This window comes from Lineus longissimus, chromosome 4 (genome assembly GCF_910592395.1).
Source record: "Lineus longissimus chromosome 4, tnLinLong1.2, whole genome shotgun sequence".
In the NCBI taxonomy this organism is placed as follows: Eukaryota; Metazoa; Nemertea; class Pilidiophora; order Heteronemertea; family Lineidae; genus Lineus; species Lineus longissimus.
In genome coordinates this window covers 7,851,923-7,876,165 of record NC_088311.1, presented here as the reverse complement: position 1 = coordinate 7,876,165, position 24,243 = coordinate 7,851,923, and the positions used below count along the sequence as shown (strand labels likewise).

The 24,243-nt window shown below is 38.5% G+C and overlaps 3 protein-coding genes across 3 annotated transcripts; 2 read left to right on the top strand and 1 right to left on the bottom strand.

Annotated features, from left to right (window-relative positions):
• Nucleotides 1-39: 39 nt before the first annotated feature.
• On the top strand, nucleotides 40-4,121 carry LOC135486239 (ADP-ribosylation factor-related protein 1-like). The gene is made up of 8 exons (XM_064768902.1): nucleotides 40-131; nucleotides 653-745; nucleotides 977-1,061; nucleotides 1,307-1,389; nucleotides 1,691-1,772; nucleotides 2,257-2,327; nucleotides 2,613-2,713; nucleotides 3,078-4,121. Exons 2-8 carry the CDS (start codon nucleotides 653-655, stop codon nucleotides 3,169-3,171), a joined length of 609 nt encoding a protein of 202 aa, XP_064624972.1. The 5' UTR covers nucleotides 40-131; the 3' UTR covers nucleotides 3,172-4,121.
• A 1,911-nt stretch (nucleotides 4,122-6,032) lies between these two features.
• On the bottom strand, nucleotides 6,033-15,299 carry LOC135486086 (sodium- and chloride-dependent glycine transporter 1-like). Its single transcript, XM_064768594.1, has 11 exons — nucleotides 15,100-15,299; nucleotides 13,022-13,223; nucleotides 12,470-12,601; nucleotides 11,999-12,142; nucleotides 11,456-11,630; nucleotides 10,863-11,130; nucleotides 10,352-10,455; nucleotides 8,808-9,177; nucleotides 8,384-8,584; nucleotides 7,576-7,743; nucleotides 6,033-7,179 (listed from the first exon to the last, which is right to left on the bottom strand). Exons 1-11 carry the CDS (start codon nucleotides 15,190-15,192, stop codon nucleotides 6,931-6,933), a joined length of 2,106 nt encoding a protein of 701 aa, XP_064624664.1. The 5' UTR covers nucleotides 15,193-15,299; the 3' UTR covers nucleotides 6,033-6,930.
• Nucleotides 15,300-16,636: 1,337 nt separating this feature from the next.
• Nucleotides 16,637-23,366, top strand: LOC135486265 (syntenin-1-like). Its single transcript, XM_064768944.1, has 8 exons — nucleotides 16,637-16,719; nucleotides 16,946-17,016; nucleotides 18,133-18,357; nucleotides 18,747-18,914; nucleotides 19,324-19,499; nucleotides 19,880-20,051; nucleotides 20,334-20,425; nucleotides 20,786-23,366. The coding sequence occupies exons 2-8, from the start codon at nucleotides 16,966-16,968 to the stop codon at nucleotides 20,835-20,837; spliced, it is 936 nt and encodes a 311-aa protein (XP_064625014.1). The 5' UTR covers nucleotides 16,637-16,719; nucleotides 16,946-16,965; the 3' UTR covers nucleotides 20,838-23,366.
• The last annotated feature ends 877 nt before the right edge of the window (nucleotides 23,367-24,243 follow it).

The window sequence follows — 24,243 nt, the reverse complement described above, 5'->3', positions numbered from 1 at the left end:
CTTTGAGGAACCGACAATCACAACAACATACGGGCTATTCCAATATGTCAGCCTCCATAATTTTATAAAAAAGTAGAAAATTGTACATTTTTTGCTGGTTTTGAAAGGGTTTTAGTGTTCGTTTTCACAAGGTAAAGTGTTGATGGTTTAGCTTTTATATTCCTTGATACCCTGTGTAAAATCTGGCTATTTGAGTAATGAGATCGAGAGGAATGAAGCAAAAGAAGACATTATTTTGCTCGTCTGACTATCTGAAATGACTCATAACTCACTGAGTCTGAGTCACTCTCATCCAAACATCTTTATTATGCCATGTCATCACAGCCCACCAGGTCTCACAAAATCAGTTGTTATATCTACTAGGATGATTACCATGGCAGTGGCCTTTGCCTGGGCTTGGAGTAATGGAGATGGCAGAACGGGGGGGGGGGGGGGGGGGGGAGATAACTGGGCCAGGTATGAAGTGCCGATTGCTGGTGGTGGCAGTGCTTAGTCATTTGAAATGAAGATTTGTAGTGATAAGTTCACTATGTTCAATTGAAATCTGCAGCATTTTAAATCACTGCAAGATATCTGAGTGACACTATTCTATATTCATATTGATAACATCGTAAATTGTATGTTGAATATGTTTTATCCCTTTTCCTTTCAGATGTATGCTTTACTGTCTGGGTTGTGGAAGTACCTTTTCCAGAAGGAGGAGTACTATGTATTGATACTTGGGCTGGATGATGCTGGCAAAACGGTATGCTCCTTCGAGTGGGAATTATCTGGGAGAAAAATTGCATATTGTTGAAAGCAAAACATTTCAACTTCTTTCCATATTCTGTAGTCTGTTGTGACGTTAGATGGGTAACGGCTCCTCCTCAGGCCCTTCCTCCAATATCCTCCGCAGTGTCTTTAGTTAAACAATTCCCATATGGTGGTGATTATCGGTTATCCCTTCATGTGTTTATTATGCCTTTTTCATTTTCAGACATATTTGGAGCAATCCAAGACACAGTTCAACAAGAACAAAGGAATGAATTTATCAAAAATAACCAGTACAGTTGGTTTGAACAGTAAGTAAAGGAAAAAGGCTTTATTATGTTTTCTTAGAAACATACATTGGCCATAGACAACATCTAGGTCAATACAGGGAAACCACCATACACTAGTTGCAGTGTCTAACTTTGAAAAGTGATGAAACTGAATTGCTGAAAGAAAAGCTGTTAAGAAATGCTGTCAGTGCAAAGCAGCAAGACAGCTTTAACTGTAACTTTGTACAACACAACCAACCGTGCATGCGCTATACTTCCATTTTCAGTTGGCAAGATCGACATTGGTTCTACCCGATTAAACTTCTGGGATTTAGGAGGCCAGGAAGACTTGCAGGCACTATGGGATAAGGTGCGTCATGTAACAGTATTAACATTGTTATTTAGCTGATTTTCTTCAAATTTAAGTTCTTCGGGTGAAATACATTTATTAAGATGGCCCAGATATCAAGGCAGAGTAAAGGTATTTGCACAAGGAAGGTGGTTCGTATGTGGGATCAAATCCACAATATCTGAAACTTCGATCACAGGACCAAGTTCACTGTATATAAGTTTGTCCTTCGGTTCTAACTTGTTTGTTTTCAAACACCTGTTTCACATGGTATTTCATGTTATCTTTCAGAATGTTTTATTCAATGTTCTTTTTTTTACAGTATTATGCAGAATCCCATGCTCTCATCTATGTCATTGATTCAAATGATAGAGAACGAGTTGAGGAATCAAAAGTCGCTTTTGGTAAGTTTGTGCTGACTATGTCACGTTCATCGATCTTGATTTCATGCTTTTGAAGATACAGTGGAACCTCCTTTAGCGGACACCTCTATTAAGGACAACCTCTCTATTAGCGACACTCGTTTTACCCAAATTGCTTCTTTCCATGCAATTTGACCTCTCTAATCAGGACACCTCTCTATTAAGGACAGCACTTGTCAGTCCCATGGGTGTTCTTAATAGAGAGCTTCTACTGTATATGTTTTGGGGTTTGCTGGAGTGGTTTCAATCACTTGGATTGATATAGTCTAAAGACAAAACGTTATTACCAAATGCCTTGACCCACACTTCCAGTTGCCTCAGAACTTTGGAATGAAACATAGTGATATCAATTACAAGTACATGTAGTACTAGTGGTGGTACTTACATGTATACAAGAATAAAGCTATGTGTTCTTCAAGCAGTAGGTGTCACTCTGATAGATGTTGTCCAAAATTATTCTTTTCAGAAAAAATGATCACCAGCGATGTATTAGATGGGGTGCCTTTATTGATTTTGGCTAATAAACAAGATCTGGAGGTAAGCGTTGGTTGATAGAGGACTTGTTCCTCGGTTTGAATAAAGCGTTCAAATTGAAGTTGACAGAGGCAATGTATTGCCATATCTGTGTTATTTCATGAGGTTTTTTATGATGGACAGGACTACTGTTCTCCACTGCACTTCAAACAGATCGCAGTCTATAAAACCTGCTTTAAAATATATGTTTGCACTTCTATTCTAAATGGGCTAGAAATGATCATTTAACTAATTTTGATTCATACAACATGTATTACCATGCACTCATCATTCATATCTGTCTTTCAGGGTCATATGACTGTGTCAGATATTAAGACCCAATTCCGAGATAGCGCTCATCACATTGGACGCAGAGATTGTAAAGTGTTAGGGACAGCAGCAATAACTGGGTGAGTCTACGTCAACACCTGCCTCCCATGAGGTCATAGGGTTGATTCTCGGTTGGAACACGTCTTTGTGTGATAGTAAGAGTGATTGTCTCTCCCTCTCTGGCAGTGTAGACTTCCTCTAGTGTACTTTTGTCCTGCTTTACTGTAAAAAAATTGCTCTTGTCATGTCCTGGTTCATGCTCTGATCTCAGTTTTGGTTTCCTGGGGGAAAAACATTTGGTTTAGTTTTGTTCTCAGCAAATACGGTGACCCAAAACATTTTTCAGAGCTGTGGTTTGCCTTAGTCTTACTGAGAATGAATTGACAGCATCCTTTCCCAAATCCTTGTCTTTTATTACAATGTATTAGCAATTTCTCATTCCAGAGAGGGAGTTCATGAGGGTATCGACTGGATTACGCAAGCAGTACAGAGAAATAACATCAGACGACCCCCTGCACAGAAGGAAATTGGAACTTGATGAAGGGACATTGGAAATTCGGTATAAAGACTATCTTCTATGAAATAATGAGAGATTTTTGCAAATTATCATATTGGGAGTGTATAGTGGTAATTGTAATGGCATCTGGAATAGGACACTGAAATTCGGGTCGGGTCCTTGTCTAGCACTTCTGCTTTACAAGGTCAAAGCAGGGAACAGGGAAAGTGTGTTTGACAAGCCCCTGGTGCTGTCACATCTCGATGCTCTACTTATATTCTCCTTGACTACGTCTAAATAAAAATGTAGAGTTCCTGCAGCAGTCACTTATTCTAATGTCAGTATATTGGGAATAAAACCATTAACTGTAGATGTCTACAGTACGTTGGGAATACAGTCTGAAAATGTAGCTCTATTTTGTAAAGTTTTGTGGTGTTTGAAAAGGAAGACATGTAGTAGAATAACTCCATCTTTATTCCTGGCAAATATATTACAATACAATGTACTCTGCATCTGGATACTAATCCATACATCAGCCTTGGATGTGTCACCTTGGACAATGGGAAATTCACTGGGAACTCAATCAAACTACTGTAAGCTCCTGTTTTATGCCGCCCAGTTTTTTTGCAAAAACATTTGTTTCAGATTTTCCTGCCATTTATTTTTGCTGATAGATGCAGTTTCCAATGATGAAATCATTAAGCTGAACAAATCCTTGCTCATAAAGTTTGTGATTACACCCCCTTTATGTCAGGCTTATATAAAAATAAAGGAGTTTGCAGTAGTTTTGAACCATACCAACAAATGAAAATTCACTTCATGAACCACTTTAGATACAAAAATCTATTCATAATGGTGTGCTGTGTAATAGATGTAGATTTTTCAGTCAGTTTTATCGAGATTGGTGACTGATTTTATCCATGAGAAATTGTGATGGTGTTAAGAGGAAATAGGACCATTTTGGAGCCCTTTTGTCATAATATATTGTGTAAATAAATGTAAATTGTATTTATGTCTAAAAGATCTTGAAATTTGTTCTTGTTTGAAAAATGTGATCTGTGTATTGCATCGAATGGACAACAAATGGAAGATTCGAAAAGGCCTTGGTCGCAGGATATTATTCTGTGCGACACCTAAAATTCAACTACAGTAGAACCTCTCTATTAAGGACACCCTTGGGACTGAAAAGTGCTGTCCTTAATAGAGAGGTGACCTGATTAGAGAGGTCAAATTGAATGGAAACAACCAATTTGGGACCAAAAGTAGTGTCCTTATTAGAGAGGTTGTCCTTAATAGAGAGGTGTCCACTAAGGGAGGTTCCACTGTAGTTGTCCTCACAATCATACCAGTAATAAAAACTCTCTTGGCGTCATTCCATTAAATCCAACACAGCACATGCTGCTCAGTGGTGCTGTCTATATCTCGATTGAAAAATCGAGATCGCTGTACGAAAAGGAGACCATGTGAACAATGCAACACTGCAACACTGCAATCAAGGTGGTGTGTGAAATGGACAACCCAGGACCACCAGTTTGGTATTGATTTGGCTTAGTATCTCGTGCATTTGTTCAGTGAGCAATCGGTGCATGTCATTATGGTTGGAGCCAATTCTGGTTATTGGCATGGCGACTCCATCTTCAGCTGTAGGGCAGGTGCCACATGCATCATGATTCTCACCTGGATAAGATATGAGATGTGCTTATAATGCCCTGGTCTGAGCAGAAGGTGCAAGGAATATCTGTTAAACATCGTATTGAAATGACGGAGTGGTTAGTAAAGTAAAGTGACTTGCCCATGGTACCAGCAATGTGTTTTTGTCGGGTATCGGACCAAAGATGTTTGCATGACAAGTTCCAATTACTTATACCATGCTGCACCTGCTTGCCATCATATGGGCATGGGCATGTTTGGAAGAAGGTCATCCATCAGGAAAATAGGAATTTGGCACCATGTTTAGCTTGTATGGGAGTGCTTATATTGTCTTGTCTTGTACCTCCTCTGCCCTTTGTCGAACATTGTTGGGTACTCTCTAAACTTGAGGATGGCTGTATGGATGACAATATTACTAGGCATACCAAAAGTGATCACAATTTGACCTGCTTCCTCTGGGCTCTAGGCAGCCATCTTTTAATACCCTCCCTCCCTCCAAAATTGTCAGGTGTGTACATACAGCAGAGTGAAATTGGACGACCTTCAGAAATAGATTGGTGAAGATTCTGCATAGAATGATTAGTGTTGTCATATGCAACTTTATGAATTTTGGCATATTGCCGAGCTTTATTTCTGGGGGGTCCTGAATTTCGTGCAGGGGCATAAACTGGAGATACTGCAGACGAGAAACTAGATAACTGATCTGGAACAGTGGATGTGTTTCTTAAAATCAGCACACTCTTGTTTTCCAAATACCCATACCTGGGTATATGATACACAGTTAGCCGAATGGGGAGCAAGAAATGATTATAGTAAACACAAAATTCAATTTATATTTATTTATTTTTTTGACTCTGTTACAAAAATATGCTACAAATGCATAGACCATTTACCACAATATAACAAATATATGAATAGAACATTTACCCGCCATCAAGTACATGAATAGAACATTTACGCACAATATGCATTGTCAGTGAAAATGACATTACACAAAAATACCTAGATGGGAGAATGAATATTCAGTTGATCTCAAGTTATAATCTTTTCAGTCTTTTATTCTGATTTTAAAAAGCCTTGACAGTGTAGTATTGTTTCTGAATGAACAACATGTTAGTCATAATATGGTGTTTTAAGACTTCAGATTCAGATACAAATACAATAGATTCAGAATGTTTTGATATAATGAGAAATGTTTGATGATAATAACTTAGCCAATGTTACTATTGGACATGGACATGAATTCTTGTACAAGGCTTGTTGCATGATTTGTGCCCTCCATATATATCAGGCATTAACACAGGCCCTTAGGCATATAAACAGGTCAAACTTGCTAAAAACCAAAATGAACGTATTTACATATTTACAATGATATGGATTATAAAATGCATTGAGTTTTGATGAATCACAGATATTGTAGAAAACAAAATAACCTGTTTGTCCTGAGATCTCAAATGTTGATATTTGATTTATTCTTAAGAGCTGACTGCAAAAACGGCGTATCAATCACAAAATGATTTTGGATCGTAAAAATGTGTTGGCGACAATAAAAATTGTTGAATCTCTTAATGAATGTCGAGTGATGAAATCACATATATGATGTCTTGTCACATGCTTGTGAAATACATTCAGCAGCGGTGATCGCCTCAATACTCTTCGAATATGACAAAAAAATTTTCTGAGCAGTAATATTCTCATGAATTTTGAGGACAGGAAATCAAATTTGAAAGTTCACTCGTCATTCTGACAGATTCTGTTTCCTCTTGTTCTGACAGATACAGTTTTTTTGAAAAGTTTAATTACTATTGTTGTTCTGACAGATTCTGTTTCCTTTTTTTCTGACAGATACAGTTTTTTTCTTGAAAAGTTTACTATTGTTGTTCTGACAGATTCTGTTTCCTCTTGTTCTGACAGATACAGTTTTTTTCTTGAAAAGTTTACTATTGTTGTTCTGACAGATTCTGTTTCCTTTTTTCTGACAGATACAGTTTTTTTCTTGAAAAGTTTACTAGTGTTGTTCTGACAGATTCTGTTTCCTCTTGAGACCTGTTGATCCTTGGTAACCTTAATAGGTTTATATCACTATGGCTTTCTCCTGAAATTGCACCTTAGTTTAAATGTTTGTTATCACAGTCTATAATCACAACACGCCTAAGAAAAAGACTCGGTTGTCTTTTGATAAATTCCTGAAGAATATGATGAGATCACATCGTCACAACAGTTTAATGTATTCTTGTTTTTTGGTAAAAAGTCTGCTAATGGAATTTGTGAAGAATGAGATTGTTTTATGTTATCAGAGTCAGATGTATTTGCTCCAAGTAACATAGCCTTGTACTGAGCACGATGTTCTGGGAGAGCTGGTCCCCAGTCTTCTCCTGCTTGAGCTGTGGATTTAATTCTCTGGAAAAGAAAGGAAGACAAGATAAGCATTGGGTCATTTTCTGCTATACAGTGAATCCTTCTATAGATTCTTGGGGTACGTCAGATAAGGATATGAAACAGTGATACTCAGCCGCTACCTAACTCTATTCTGTGAGCAATGCTTATTCAGATACACAGTGAAGTGTAATGCTTCATCAGCAAGGAGAATTACATCTTGACCACCAAGGAGTAGAGACCATGAGGTTCAGGATGACAGAATAACCTCATGAAGTATTAAATTAAAGCTATAAGGAAAATATTTCTTGTCATTATTTGAGCCTTTGTTGCTCCTAATTAAAAACTGACTTTAAAGCAGATATTCACTACTTGTAGTTAGCAACAATTAACTTAGTGTTTTACTGAATATGTACTTACATTCCAAAACGTTCCTTCAGCCTTGCAAATTGCAACAATGGCAAAGATGGGGATCATAACGACTGATGACATGGATGTCAACCAACCCAAAATCGTTGCCCATAGTGGGTAGACGTAATCGTCATAGCTCTGAGGTTTAAAGTCCACCCATGTGAAGATCATTATAGCCTGAAACGATACAAAATTGTTGACATGAGAATTATGGTTGGCTATGGAAATAGGCGAGGTCTCTGGAGCCCTTTCTTTATTTGTAATTTATTTTTCTTGTGATGTGTTTGTCGTAGCCATAGCCGATGGCATTGGCAATGTCCATCAAGTTTTAAGTAGTTTTAAATTTTACTAGTTTAAATTCCAATTTACAGTCTATAATCCGGGAATTTATAAGGCGCTTAGGTTGGCTCCGATGCAAGTTTAAAATTTAAAATATAAAATTCTAGTTTACTTCAGAACAATTTTTCATTATAAGTACATGATATTTAAACAAAATATTAAAATATTTTGTTGAAATATTAAAATATTTTGTATAAATATCATGTATGTTATGTAACAAAATATTAAAATGTTTGTTTATATACTGTATTATTCTACATATTAGTCTTCGATATATGGCCTTCGGACAACTTCTGCATCAGAAAATCATTGAGATTAACATCACTAATCCGATAATGGATCTATAAGTCAAAGTCTCATTAGCAAAATGGATGTGGGAACTCAATCGAAAGCCCCTGAGAATTGAACAAAAAATTAAATACCAAGAGTATCTGAGGTCATGCCAAGGTTACCACTCTTAAACTGTTTAAACACTTACCAGCATAAGCAGAGGCGTAACAAACTTCCACATAATCTTCCACCAGATACTGGGTCGGTTTCCGGTCATAAGTTTGATGTCGTTCATAAATCTGTCCGCTCCGTACACCCAGGCAATGGCGATCAACTCGAAAAGACCAATCATCAGGACAGAATAGGTAGCGGCATAACTGTCCATAAGTTGGAGCATGTAGAAACCACCCTGAATAAAAAAGGAACGAATGTTTAAATAACTTATCTACTCCATCATTTCGGCTTGTCCCAAAATCTGTTCCTGAGATAGTGACCACTTCCCTGAGGCTAGCATTCAAGTCAGAAGATAGTTATTTTAATTTGGGTGCTGTAATTTGATTACCATTTTATGATTTGTTCTTAATAAGAACACTACAATTTATATCAGTTTAAAGTAAATTTCATGAACTTACCCTGGTACAGAAAGACAGTCCAAATAAATATCCAACAATGCTGACAACAGCCATGACAAGAGCTTTCCTTTTCCTCAAGTACTTGGGGAACTCGTCAATAATCGTTGTGGTAACCGTCTCCAAAACCGTAAACTGGGTGTCCAATCCGAGGGTCAGCAACATCACGAAGAACAGGATGGACCATAACGGGGAGATGGGGAGCTTGGTGACAGCTTCTGGGTAGGCGATGAAGGCTAACCCGGCACCTTGCGCGGCAACCTCACTGACGGACACACCCAGGTCATATGCCATGAAGCCAACAATACTGAAGATGACGAATCCAGCGAAGATACTTGTCAGGCAGTTTCCAACACAGACGAACATAGCATCTCTGAAAGGTTTAAAAAGGTGGTTGAGTTTAACATTCAAAGGAGTCTACCCCTTGTTTTTGGAGGCAGGATGATATGATGCATCTAAGTCATAGGCGTAGGCCAGGACAAGTCAGGGTGGTGATTCTTTAGGTTCTGATTGTAAAAATGCCCAATGCTGTCAGAGACATCTTAAAAATTGATTGCAAAAATCATACACCCGTCGCTAGGGTAAAAGGATCTCCCCTCTTGAAATCCTGGCCATGCCTATGAAAGTCTAATGGTTCTTCGCAGTATGTCGTCAGGCACCGGCTTATCAAAGCTGAAGGCTGATAACAAAATAGAGCAATCTGATATAAAAGTTGAATTATTTATTAACAAGATCTATGTAATCTTTGTATTAGATATTGTATGTTGGTTCCAATCCCAGTTCATGAAAACAAAGTCAAAATGGAATTTTATGTCATCCTGGTTTTCTTTTGGTGTTTTGGAAACTCAAAATAATGAAATAGCAGTTAAAATCCCCAACCATCATGCGCTAAATGATAGTGTTTTTGTCTTCACATGTTGAAATGATTTGTAACTAAATAATTCAACTTAATCATTGCACGCATGGAATATCTAATTGCCAGAATTGTACAACTCGGTTATCTGTTAACTTCTGAAAGGAAAAAACAATGTCACTTAAAACAATAAGGATTAGAAGTAAAACCATACAATCTGGCAAGTGAGATATTCCATATCAAAATTGGAACATGCATCCACTAGAACAACAGTAATTGACTCCGATGATCTACTTGTTTTCCCATCAGCCATTTGACAGTGATCTAGGATTAAATTAAAATCAAAGTGAATTAAAGAGGGAGCAAAAATAAAAACCTACCCATGAAAGAACCATCTAAGCTAGTGCCAAGTATTTCAAATGTTGAATTCCTTGCAAAAATAGCATTGTTTCGAGTTGAAGGATATCAAATTTTGGGTGTTTCGAAAATCTAATGTTACTTAAACCAAAATTATTGTCTTTCACTATTTTTCTATGATTTAAAATGATTTGAAGAAATTTATGTGATGACTTATTAAATAAATCAAAAACAGTTGATAATCATACCCGTAGCTTGGCTTTAACTTGGATGTTCTTAAAACAAAGTTGGCGAATCCTTTGTTGAAGGTTTGTCTACATACCGACTCGTAACTCACCTATAGCAGTTGTTGTTGAACTTATTGTAACTAGCCAAAGTAATCAGACCTCCCCAACATGGCGACAAGGAAAAGAAAATCTGGACGGCGGCATCTCCCCAAACCTGTTTAAGTGTAGCAATAAAGACCAGGTCAGTATGGGCAGATTTTAGGATGAGAGGGACATATCATTCATAGGTGAGGTCAGAGGTCACGAGTATATCAGGTTGCACAAAACATGATATCAAATCTCAAAAGTTGGAATCTAGGAAATTTGTCATGGTTTTTTTTGGGAGGGGGGGAAGGGGGTAATGTTTTTGAAAGATGGGTTGGAGGACCATTCACATCTCTAGATTCCAACCACAGACATATCATCATCTTTTGGCAGATATGATAGAACACCTTGCTACACGACAAGAGTCAAGCAGGGCTCAATTTTAAGGCCTGCTTTATGCTATATCTTGTCGGACAAGATGTTCTACCTACAAAACCCTGAAAGCGTCCATCTGCTCTCTTCAGAAGCAATGCTTACCTTGGCGCTAAGTAGTCTTTCCCACTGTGGTGTGACATAGAAGAGGATTCCATCAATAGCTCCGGGCATGGTGGCTCCACGGACCAGCAGGATTATCAAGACCAGATAGGGGAAGGTAGCAGTCACGTAAACAACTTTTCCAGAAGATTTGACTCCACGGACCAGACACAAGAAGACAATGATCCAAGCTAACAGGAGACATAAGGCTAACTGCCATTTGACTTCACCCATGTTGTGGAAACCTTCAGAGAGATCTAGCATGTAGTTACTGTAAAAGAGATAAAGAAATTTTATTACACTAATTAACATCAACAAGACAACTGGTCAAAGGCCAGATACTGTGAAAAAGCTTTTGTTTCATTTCAAGATATCCCCCAGGTGTCTCAAAGGTAACATGTAGCCTTCTCGAAACACAATCCGTACAGGTGGTTGATTGGTCCGAGCTATTTTTCCCAGTTAGTACTCCCCCTCCCAATTAATTCTTAGAAGAAAGATACAGTCATCTACTTCTTGAATGTGAAAACAGGACATGTCTCAACTTAGAGTAACCAGACTATATATAGTCTGGTTTCTCTAAGGTCTCAAGTACTTACTGGAAATATTCGTCACTGGGTAACTTGGTTTCACTTCCGTTGATTCTGAGAGTAAGGTTGAGAGAGGAAGTCAAGTTAGTGAGAATAGAAGTGCCATTCTCTCCAAAACATGTGCCATTTTCCCAAGTTCCATTTGCCTGTAAGCAGTCCGCTTCAGGCATCTTCCTGGAACATGCTGAAATAAGGAAGGAAGACATCATAAGTTAGAGTGCATATCATCTACTTCAGAACCTCCTTTGGTTTGCTTTAGAACCTGCTTTAGTTTGCAAAGTGGTATTAGAAAGACATTAAAATGACATGTACTGAGAAGAAGGTCAGACTCGACTCTCAATAATTGGACGTGTTGTTACTGCGATGTGATACCTTCAGACCAAGCAGGCACTATCAACAATGGTTTATCTTCCTCTGTTCTGATACTCGGGGAGATTTCAAATATTTTATATTCATGTATTTATTGTATCAAGTAGAAAGCAAGAAAGATATCATTATTGAATTCGCGCCTCTCCTTCAATGATATAAAGTAAAATATGGGATTGTTCTTACCGTCAGTGTTCCACCAATTGTCGCATGTCGACCACGGCAGGACGGCTGTGAAGGATGCAAACATGTAGTAGAGCGACCAGGCTATGATCATGTTGTAATAGATTCCAACCAGACAGGAAACAACCAACATGCCCACACCAACACCTGGAGAAGACACAATAAAGACGATATTTAAGACATTGTGAAACGGAGGGAGTCAAACTCTATCAAGATGAATGATGAAAGACAAGACATCATTTGAGAAATGATGCATTTTCGTTGAGAGGACTTTTGAAGTAAGCTTATATTTGACTATGACAACATGCAAAGAGAGAAAATAGCTTGTCTCTTCTCTCTCAGTCAAACTACCTTTATTCATTGAAAATTTATCAAAATTGCTAAGTATCGAAGAGGACACATCCTCCTGTTGCACCATCCTTCCTAAATTTCTTGATTGGCCACATTTTATTATGTTGTTTTAATTTTTCTTACCTTTAAAGATTGGACTGAGTCTCCAAATTGAGATCGGTCCCAAGCTGGCAAATTGTCCAAAGGAAAGTTCCATGAAGAAAAGCGGCATTCCGGCGAAGATTAACATGATGATATATGGGATCAAGAAAGCACCTAAAAGGAACAAAAATGCAAATATTAAATAATGTCTTTTAATGTAATATCAATTTGTTAAGAAAATACCTCAAGGCAATAATCGTATTTATTGTTACAAGAATTAATAGGATACACGCCCAAAAAATTCTTTAACGATTAGTTTTCAAAGTTCTCAGTAAGAAGGAAAACCATCTCCTTTCTCCCACGCATTCCGGAATGGAATTCAATGACACATATTCAATTCAATTCAATTCAATTCTTTCGATTCATTGTGTTGTCTGTCAGATATAAGATATTGGTAAAAAGTATAAATCCTTCCCATCAGATTAAACTCTATACTATTGAGTCGATTCTTCAGGCGCAGGAAATTTTCATAATGTTATCACCTGCACACGAGCAACTAATTTGATGGCAATACTCAGTCGCAACTCAACTTACCTCCTCCGTTTCTGTAGACAAGATAAGGGAACCTCCAAACATTTCCCAGTCCCACAGCATACCCGAGGCAAGACAGAAGAAAGTCCAGCTTGCCCGTCCAGTTGCCTCTCTCCTTGTTCTCATCTTCACTTGACGTTGTGGACGTGTTGTCGCTCCCAACAGAGGAACTCTCACCAATGCATTTCTCAACATCATAAGAATTCTGAAATAAAAAGCATAAGTCTTTTATAGAATTGAAATTGGAAATGAGCGTTAAAAATTTAAATGATAACGATTCGTCATAGTGACATAACGATGTTCCCGCGCTTTTTGCGCAAAAGGGCATGGCGCGTTAGAAATAAAGATAAGTTCATTTTTTTTATCGATCTTTGGTGTACGACTTCTATTTTTTTATCGATCTTTGGTGTACATTCTCTCAGCCCAGATCTACCGATCAGCCAAACAATAAAACGTCCTTCGTCAAACAAATAGCCTCCCGAATGCTGCCCAAAACGTGCGTCGGATCATGGATGACTTTGGCGCGCTTCATTTTAGCGCCAAAGGACTTAGTAATATGATGACTTGACTGACACATTGTTTGTGAGATGAGTTTGTGACACTACCACATTGTTTTCTTTTGTGCGTGTTTTGGTCGCATTATACCCCAGCCAAGAACTTGGTACGAGCATCTCTAATTGTTTCCGTTAATTGGCATGCCATTGTCAAACGCAGAAATAACATTGGGATAACTAGAGTTAAATTACAAAAAAAGGTGTCAATGGGCTACAGCTGAGAAAAGCCAACGTCAACAACCACCATAATTACCCCCCAATGTATTTATAAGACCCCCCTCCGCAATTGAGTTGTTAATACTAGGCCTATACGATGCGGGCTACGACACTTAGTTAGGAAGAGTTAAGTGCGCTTTCATTCAACTCTAGGGACGTATCAATTATTTCTATGGCGTTTTTTTCGTTTGCACCCCGCCCTTCGCCTACGAAATAATATTGATAAAAAAAAGAACACAAGGAATAATTTAATTTGTGCGGCCCCCATTGCGTGAAGAAAAATTTTCCATTGCGCGGTTGTTACCAAGAGCAAATTATATGTTGCATAAACAATTACATATTTTAATTCGCCGATCCCATCTGCGCGCATTCCTGACACACTGCCAACACACACATTTTAGACATTTTAGCCCTGGGACGGTATTTGCAAAAGCCTGAGCCGAACACTGGCTCGCGCTCCAACGAATATCATGGCAATGAGTTGTGATTCGGTATATTAATTTGGCGGGAAGCGTGGGCGGGCACATATTCAGCCATATGATCTATTCAGCTGTGGTGGCGAGGTTTAGCTGGAAGGTAGGCTGCTATCATTAGCATAAATGGGTGATTCAACATGTTCTAGCGATCTCGGGGATTTTCCATCACGGTTGTGAGCGATATATATTATTAGAAGTAAATTCCCACATGTTATGAACGCTGTATAGGGCTTTAGGCAACACAAAGTTATTTTTGACAGGGGTGCTGTGAGAAGGACAGGAACAAATCATCCTGAGTCTCAGGATGGAACAAAAATGAGAGCCATTTCTCTATTATTTTGGGAAAACCTGAATTTAGGTTGATTTCTCTATCATCTAAAAAAGGCTGTTTTTGCTTTATCTCGATGATGAGAAACCATCGCATCAGTCTTTCCTTCAACAGATGAGATAATTTTTGGCTCCAAAATAGTATAGCTATAAGTATAAGTCATCACTCGGGACTAGAGTAACTTACTCTAAGCTCAGGATAAATGTGTGGGACTTACATAGTAAATAAAAAAGACCCCTTGACCAGGAGGAATGCGTATAGAAATGATAGTATAGCATATCATCAGCAACGAGAGAGTTCACTCGGCGTATCCGAGGTCACATTTTATGAGTCCTTACTATCAACGATGTGATATACGGGAAAATAATAACGCCCAAATATATAGGAAGAACATGTAAAATTGAATCAGTCAGTCACTATTAATAATGACTTGAAATATTATTGAGAGGATCAGATTGCCAGTGAATCAAAGACAACGGTGAAAAATGAAATTAAAGGTACACTCACCAAATCATAAGTTACTTCGTCAACATCTTTTTCATCCACTAGCACTGGCTTTAACTTCTCAGTGGTAGGATCTAGTTTTGTTTTAACTCCCATTTTAATTGTAGAAATGGGTATATATCACAGAAAATTCGAAAAACTGTTTTTTCTTTCAAGACCGGAACTGCTACTCGTGTTGTGGTAAATCGTATTATTGATAAAACCGCCAGCTGTCTTCTTTTATAGTTGCATTTCCAAAACATTCCAGGATAGCCTTCCAGGATTGGCCAAATTTAATTTATGAATGAAAGAGCGTGGAAAATTCCCCTTAATAACCTCGTCCCTATAAAAATTGGAACCATTCCATTGCACATCGATGTATGCTTCATTTATTGACAAGCTGAGGTTGAAAAGATGACGTCACTGGCAATTTTCCATGAACGGATATCATAACAATGCTAAGTGCTACAACCATATGATGGAAAATTTTCGAGACCAGACAATTCGTTTAAATTTGTCAGAATTTGGTATTTATTGGTGTTACAGTAGAACCTCTCTATTAAGGACACACTTCGGACTGACAAGTGCTGTCTTCAATAGGTGGGTGTCCTGATTAGAGAGGTCAAATTGAATGGAAACACTCAATTTGGGACCAAAACTAGTGTCGTTAATGGAGAGGGTGTCCTTAATAGAGAGGTGTCCGCTAAGGGAGGTTCTACTGTAATTCAGTTCCATCTTATCCTGACTTTTACAGTTTTTGAATGGAACATTTTGGGGGTCAAGATGAATTCGAATAAGAACAGGCTATCCTCACTCAGTAATACTAGTAATAGAGGTCTACTAGTTCCCTTTCAAATAGCATTATGACAAATTTGATCATGTCAATTTTGTTTGACAATACATCCTTGTTTTTTTTCTCTTTCCAAGGTTGAAAGTCATTAACAAAACATGCATATCGAGAGGTGGCCGGTGTAACAGTAACAAATGCCCCCCCCCCCCCCCTGGAAAAAGTGTCCGGCCCTATTGTGTTCTGCAATATGGTTCTATAGAGACCCTAACCCCCGGGCCCTAACCGTCAATAGCTCAGAGAATGATTGAAGGGCATAATACTAATAGACTCCTCTGTTTCCCGGGCATTCTATCCTAGGACATTTTAAACTTCTACACCGGGAGTATCGAAAACCACTGATTCAGTTATTATTATTATCATATACATCAAGGGGAAGAGCATATGTGATTGGTTTTGTCGTAATGGGGGGACCCATTTTACTACAGCAGTGGCATGGAACATAATCGAAGTCTGAGGACGAAACCGGTATAACTGAGGTGTGCAATTACTTTTTAGGGATATTTATTTAGGGAAAGTTTTCTTCCAACAAATATAATATATATATTGGATTTCATTCAGTTATGGCCCATATATATGATATTGATTTATTAAACCTCAAGGACATGCTGAGCTGAGAAAATTACAAGAATGAGTCACTATTTCGTTATCTAAACAATTCGAGCAGACGACACCGATGTCAGTCAGTCAGGTGCGCGTGATTCCCAAAATGACGTCATTCGACAGAATTAAATACCCGGAAGTGGAACAATCTTATCAGTTTCGTCTTAGGTTTCACCGATTTTAGTCGTTTTCTGGTCAGTATATTGCAAAAGTCAACGTTTGTATATTCATGACATCTTACTTGTCGTTTTGAAGCTGTTGTAGGAGAAATCGGTACTTTTATTAGACTATGCGAGAGCTTTCGATTTTGACTTTGTCGTTTGCGCGATGGATATACATTGTATATCAATGTATATCAATGTATACGATTGCAGTGCACTGGGCTATGTAAATATATTGTTACTCCATCTTTTCTTACAGATATAACCAACGTATTCAATATGTCTCTTTATCCATCACTCGAGGACATGAAGGTGGATCAGATGGCTCAGGTATGATTATGATATGAACATGACATTGCCTTTGGCTTTGGTCAAAGCTAATAGCTTGAATCTTTTTGTAACTCAATGAAAAATTACTGGAGTCTGCATATTTTATTGAACCTCCTTACTTCTCCGATTGTCCTACCATTGAACCATTTATTAAAATCATTCTGTTCATGCAAAATTATAAAATTTAGAGTCGACTTATATCCTCACTGATCTACCTTTAGATTTAGCCTGATATTTCTTAGCTGTCATTTGATTGACAAATAATTTTCAATTTTGAGAAAAGAATTATCTGGAACTTTAGATGATGAGTGTTTCAAGCTGTATATCCCAAATATATTAACGTCATGCACTTGTATGATTCATTGACCCTTTATCAAACAGACGTCACATGACAGAATGTTTGTGATGATGAACTACTTGAAATTCTATTTACCTGTATAATAGAATATTGCATGCGTCATGGGAGTCATGGGAGTCACGAGATTTTTGTCTGGCCTAATTCCCTAGTTTGTTTAGAAATAGGCCTATGATAGGCACAATGTTTGGTCACACTGTATATTCCTATGAGCGTTTATATAACAATCTTATCAGTGGCAATTGCACCACATATTTGATAATTTTTTGTGTACAAAGTTGGCTTCCATACCAAAGAACCTGAAGTTTAAGAATTAAAGGGGCAGTGGTCTTACTGTATACCTCTGAGACACCAGCAAGATAAATCACTTATTTGACCAAATTTAAGGAAAAACTGTTCTAATCTACTTCCTTTTTGTCTTTAAGTTCAGACCAGGGTTTAACTGTTCTAAAGACTACCATAATTAACTTGTTGTTGTCAAGGAAACAGGGTGCACAAGAAGGCTATATCCATGCCAAAGTTACTGAGTATCAAAGAAAACTGAGTTTCAAAGAAACCTATCAGATAGTCTTGAAAAAATGTAAAAATTCTGGAAGACAAGGAATTGTGATTTTGTATGGGCTACCACCACTCTGTCAATTACGAAATTATGTAGAACAAACAGGTACCGAACCATTTGATATTTTTGCTTCCAAATTCTGCAAAAGCCCAATCATGCTTCCATGAAAAAATTAACATGCATTAATTCATTTCTTTTCCAGGCCCAACACCGCCACAATCAAGCAGCCATTGCCCAGTCACAGAGTCAGCCCCAGCCAGGGTCCTACCCCTCTGCACCCACTGCCGTTGGTTACCCGACACAGGCATATTCGCAGGCACCCACTTCTAATGTGTCAATCTATCCATCCCTCAATGACTACATGGCAGACATGGGTTTCAGCGCAGCTGAAATGCAAGCTAATTTGGCACTTGTCCCCACACCATCAGTAAGTATCCAGGAAGATCTCTCTGTACATTATGTAATACTTATCAATCTGATTATTGCTGAAGATTAGATGGATCTGGTTGCTTGACCTAATGACCATGGACACTGTCAGATTGCATGATGACAATCATGTGTTTATGCACTTGAACTAAGACTTCTGAAACAATACAAAATGATGTCCTGGACAAATTTGTATTGTGATCTTTTTTTACCGTCATACCTATAGTGCGTCCAATCGATCTTATGATTTCATTATGAGCCTCGTGTTTAACACTAACTGATTATTCCTGTCAAAGAAATTTAAAAGGTTGTCAACAATGCAAAAAAAATTCAAGTTCACTTCACTCGGTGTCTGTATGCCAATAATGAAACAAAAAATATATTTTCCAGACACAGGTTGGTGTACATCAAACTGGGAAAAGTCAAATGCTGGTGTCGCCAGTTACTGGTAACGACATAGGTTTACGGCGAGCTGAGGTCAAAGATGGTGTGCGTGAGGTTGTGACTTGCAAGGATCCACAAGGAAAAGTTGGTCTGCGTGTTCGATCTGTTAACAAGGTATGAAGCAGTTACATGAGAGTGAGACACAATTTGTTGGGAATCAGCCACCAAACTGAATGGAAAGTAGAATTCTTGTCGCCAGCATCATTCTTGTAGTGACATAAATGTAGCCTTATGGAATTTGGTTGAACATGTTGACAGGAAAAAGTAGTTGACCACTTTTACATCAAACAGGTGTGCCACCTAATAGCTCTATAATTTGACCTCAAATAAGGCTAAAGGTATTCAATTTCAAGTCTGCATTTTGTCTCCTTAAGTTTTTCTGCAGTGGATAATTAGCCTGTCCTGCATGAGCGAGTTTCCCTCGGTCATGAAACAGGCTTCAAATCATGGTAACACAAAGAAATAACTTAAAACGTTAAACCCCTTTCAGACAACTTACCATTTATTTTTATGTTTCCTGCAGGGTGTGTTCATATCGTTTGTGTTCAAAGGTTCTCCAGCAGCCATGTCGGGACTTCGGTTTGGTGACCAGATTCTCCAGATCAACGGCGAGACAGTTGCCGGCTACGATACCGACAAGACGATGAAAATCTTCAAGAAATGTGACGCGCAGAGAATAGTCCTTGCAATCAGAGACAGGTGAGAATGCTTAAGGAATTTGCAGCGAAAGAGTATCTTTAGGTTTTTTTTCCCCAACCATGTTCGAACTAAATATATTATGCTATAGTGGGGAAAAGGACCTCTTCTAAATCAAGAGTTTACTCTTTGATTGGTTTTGTTTTGTGTATTAATGTGATTTGCTTGACCTTCTCTGTATTAGGCTACTTGTGCTTAAAAGTTCATACCGCTATGCCTATAAGACTGATAATTCAAACAACCTCTTATAGAAAAGTCGCCTTTGGCCAGTTGTGTTGCAAAAGCAAGATCGAGCCTTTATTTTTAGAGCAATTCATATGGTCACTTTCATTGGTGATGCATTTGAAGCTACATATGAAGTGTTCTTATCATTTTGATTCCAGGCCCTTTGAGAGAACGATTACTCTCCAAAAAGACAGCGCTGGTTACGTTGGCTTCGTGTTCAACGATGGTAGGATCAAATCAATCGTCAAGGATTCGTCCGCAGCCAGGAATGGTCTCCTGATTGATCATCAGCTATTGGAGGTTGGAGGTCAGAATGTTGTCGGACTGAAGGTGAGTGTCATGCATCCTTTAGAATTAGATGAACATTTATGGATATAAAAGAGTTTACAAATCAGATATGGCTCAAAGTTGAAATTAGTGAATGGAGGGGGCCTGGGAATTGAGGTCAATCAATCAAATCTAATTTGAGGAAACAATATCTTCTACTCTCACACCCTCTAAAAACCCAAGTGTTTTTTAATATCGATCTAAATGACATGCAAAACCGACTTGAATGATTTTCGGATAGTAGGATTTTAGTCATTTCATCAAATTATTTTGATTACTTTTCAGGACAAGCAAATTGGTGAGATTCTGACTGCCCAAGGACGATCTGTGACATTGACCATTATTCCGTGCTTTATCTACAACCAGATCATGAAGAGGTTAGTAGGAATCACTCTTATGGAGAAGCAAATCAAAGAAACTTAATCCTAAAGTAGTCGTTATGACAGGCTAATGTAAACCCTAGATTGGTCGAGATGGCAGATAGACCTCTTTCAAATTGAGAATGCCGAGGCAACAATCATAATGATAGAAAGTTCATATTGAAAGGAAGTTTTTCAAACTGTCACGTGACACTGTCTTCTGGTCAAGATGTCAGCTGAAGGGTGTTCCACAGGACATCAGTTCTTTTAACAATCTTTAATTAGAGCCAAGATGGCTGCCCAATGTCAACAAATGATATTGAGTCCCAACTCTCTATAGTGTCAAGCCATTCTAATATCATATTTCTTATCTTGCAGCATGGGATCAAGTCTGAAGAAGGATATGGACCATAGCATCCCCGAATGTTAGATGGGTTGAAAAATCTGGATTATTTATTAGGAAGTCTGTCGGCTACTATCGGTGCCACTGCAAAGTCTAGATTGTCTTAGATGGCTGCTATTCAACTCAACTTAAAACAGATATAGGTCTATTCTTTTGACAGTGGTAGAAATCCTTTACAAAACACACTGACTGATCTGTACTTCAATGCAGTAGTGGACAATATGCATGGTAAATGTAGTTGTTGTATATATGATATGCTACTGGAAATTGTGTTGATAAGAACACATGGCCTTCATATAACTCATAATTCCACTATCATGTAATGCACACATTGTTGAATCTCCGAATCAGGGCCACAACTTAAATTGACCAAATGTGTTCTTCAATTTTTCATATATCAAAATGCACTCTTAGTTCTTAGCGCTGACAGGTATTGAGAAATTGAAAGAAAGATGTCGTATTAGGCCTAGAATTGGAGAAAATATATCATAGTTGACAGCACTTTTTAATGAGAATCATATCAGATGGACATTTCATTTTTAGCTCACCTCTTAGCAGAGGTGAGCTTATCCCATACCGTGGCGTCCGTCGTCCGTCGTCGTCGTCGTCGTCGTCGTCGTCGTCGTCCGTCGTCGTCCGTCGTCCGTTAGCAGGGCACGTTTCGTAACTGTTAGAGCTATTGAGTTGAAACTTGGTACACATGTACCCTTATGTAATGACACCTTGGAGACCAAGTTTCGGTCCGATTCGTTTCATGGTTTGGCCACCAGGGGGCCAAACGTTAAAAGTGAAAATATGCAATATCTCCCTTAATAGTAGTCGGGAAATTTTGAAAAAAATATGGTAGGTACTTCTAGCAAAGGTGCATCATATATCCTCCGGGTTTTTGATTTGACCTCCTTTTCAAGGTCACAGAGGTCAAATGGTGTAAATTGGCCGTTAGGATGTAACGATGGCACGTTTCTAAACTGCAATGACTATTGATACCAAATTTGGTACACATTTACCCCTTAGTCAGGTGATCTCAGTGACTGAAGTTTGGTCCAATATGATTCACCACTTGACCACCAGGGGGCAAAATCCAAAAACCTTAAAAATGTGATTATTCCTTAACTTCTTGCCCGATTGCCACCAATTTGATATCATGGGTACATCTAACCACCATACAGTATATGTCACACAGGTTTTTAATTTGACCTTCTTGTCTAGGTCACAGAGGTCAAATGGCGTAAATTCGCTGTCAGGCCGTAACTATGGCACGTTTCTTAACTGCAATGACTATTGATCACAAATTAAGTACACATGTACCCCTTGGTCAGGTGATCTCAGGTACCGAAGTTTGGTGCGATCTGATTTGCCGTTTGGCCTCCAGGGAGGGGGCCAAATCCTAAATACTTCAAAATGCCATTATTCCTAGTAATGACTTGCCCGATTGGCACCAATTTTATATCATAGGTACATCTAATTCTAACAACCATTCAATGTGTCACCCGGGTCTTCTTTGATTTGACCTACTTTTCAAGGTCACAGAGGTCGAATGTACTGTAAATTGGCCATTTTGGGGAAATTGTAATTGCTTGGACCTACATCAAACCTAACACTACATGACACAATACAATGCTCTTTATCCATCTTTCCTCCACATGAGGTGAGCACAATGGCCCTGGCCATTTCATTTCATGTTTGGTGGACAAAATTAGGGATTTTGTATTTCATGGGGCGATGCCAAGATTTGGCAGATAATCTTTCTTGTATTGACGATTTTGTGTTAATTCAACTCTCGTCCAGATGAGCAGGTGGCTGCTGATGATAAGATATAAGGGCTGAATCAAACCGTGAATGAATTTTCACACTCTATATAATTTGCTCTTTGTATATTGTTGTATATGACCATTGTACATAGCCTTTGTTTTTTCGATGGAGCTTAAAGATACATTTGTTAGTAAGCGGGAACAGGGATTTGTCCCTTTGAAGGTGGCTGATGATAAATAATCATGTGTCGATTGGTGACATGTTTTCCTATTGTATCAAGATGTGAGAAGAGTCAAAAGTTGTGGACTTCATATAAATGTCTTGTCAGAAAAAAATCCCAGGATATTGGGATGTAATTCATAATTTGTTTACAGTGCCAAAACTTTGTAACAAAACATCCAAATAAGACAAATGCGGCACTCATCTCTAGTACGAGCAGTACTGATAAGTGTCCGCAGCAGTTTATTAGAAACGCCTGGTGTGCAGCCGAGCAACTCGAAACCCCCCCCCCCTGTAGCCGCTGTCCTTCTTGGAATAATCTGTATAAAAAGTAATTCATTGTTGTTGAGAATCAGTGATGTTCGATGAAGTGTGTGCTAATCTGTGATAGTGCTGATAGAGGAACTCAGATTGAGTTGTTCCAGGTAAATCATGCAGGATTTTTCTTGAAACTCAAGGCATTCATGCATTTACCTCTCTTCAGTGGACAGAGGAAGGATGAACGATTTGTACATAGGGGTAATTAGTGATAGTATTGTTTGGTATTGTTTATTTCAAAACACAATAAACTTTCACACTGTCTTACTTTTGACTTAGTTCTCTTTTATCCCCCTTTATGCTTTCTTGCAATTTGATTCAGAAATCTTAGTCACCACCTATGTATATGATATCTGAGATGGGCGATTAACTTGTCACATCCAAAAAAACAAATCAAGAAGACAAGAACTGACTTGTGACTGATCTTCATGAGACAGTCACAACTAATTCCCACAATATGGTAACATGCTATAAGACAGTCAAAACTTCCCATGAGACAGTCGCAACTTCCCTCCACTGACAACAAGACCTCCTCCAGATTGACCATGATCTTGTGATCCAAAAGATCGTGTGTTGGGAATAGTGTGCTTCACTAGGGACTCCTTAGAAGACTACTTCAAAATCCACAAACCTTACAACACCATCCTTGTCGAGACAAGCAGACCTTCCGAGACGAGCACAACCCTATGGCCGAGTTTAGTGCAACCAGACACCGGAGGTCACTTTAAGAAATTGTATCCCAACCAACAAATCAGGAAGACATCAACTTCTCTATTTCTAGCAGCACGTCACTAATTGTCACGAGACAGTTATACAACTTCCTTCTACTGACAAAAACACATTTTCACCAGATTGATCATTATCATGTCACCCCTAAGATCTTTTGTGGGGAACACATAAGACGACGCGATACGATATTGCATTCACACAGCAGGACGCAATTCCATTCAAGGATTTGATGGATCTGTAACGACACCAGATGACTAGGCAACAACATGGTTGCATGTCAATCTGGATCACTCCCAAAATCAGAGATGTGACCGCAAGTGCAACCGGCTGATGAATACAAAACGTAGAAAAGGTTGTCCTTTGGAACAACGGACCTGGCCTTGCAAAAATGAGACGGCTGAACCAGGCGCATGTC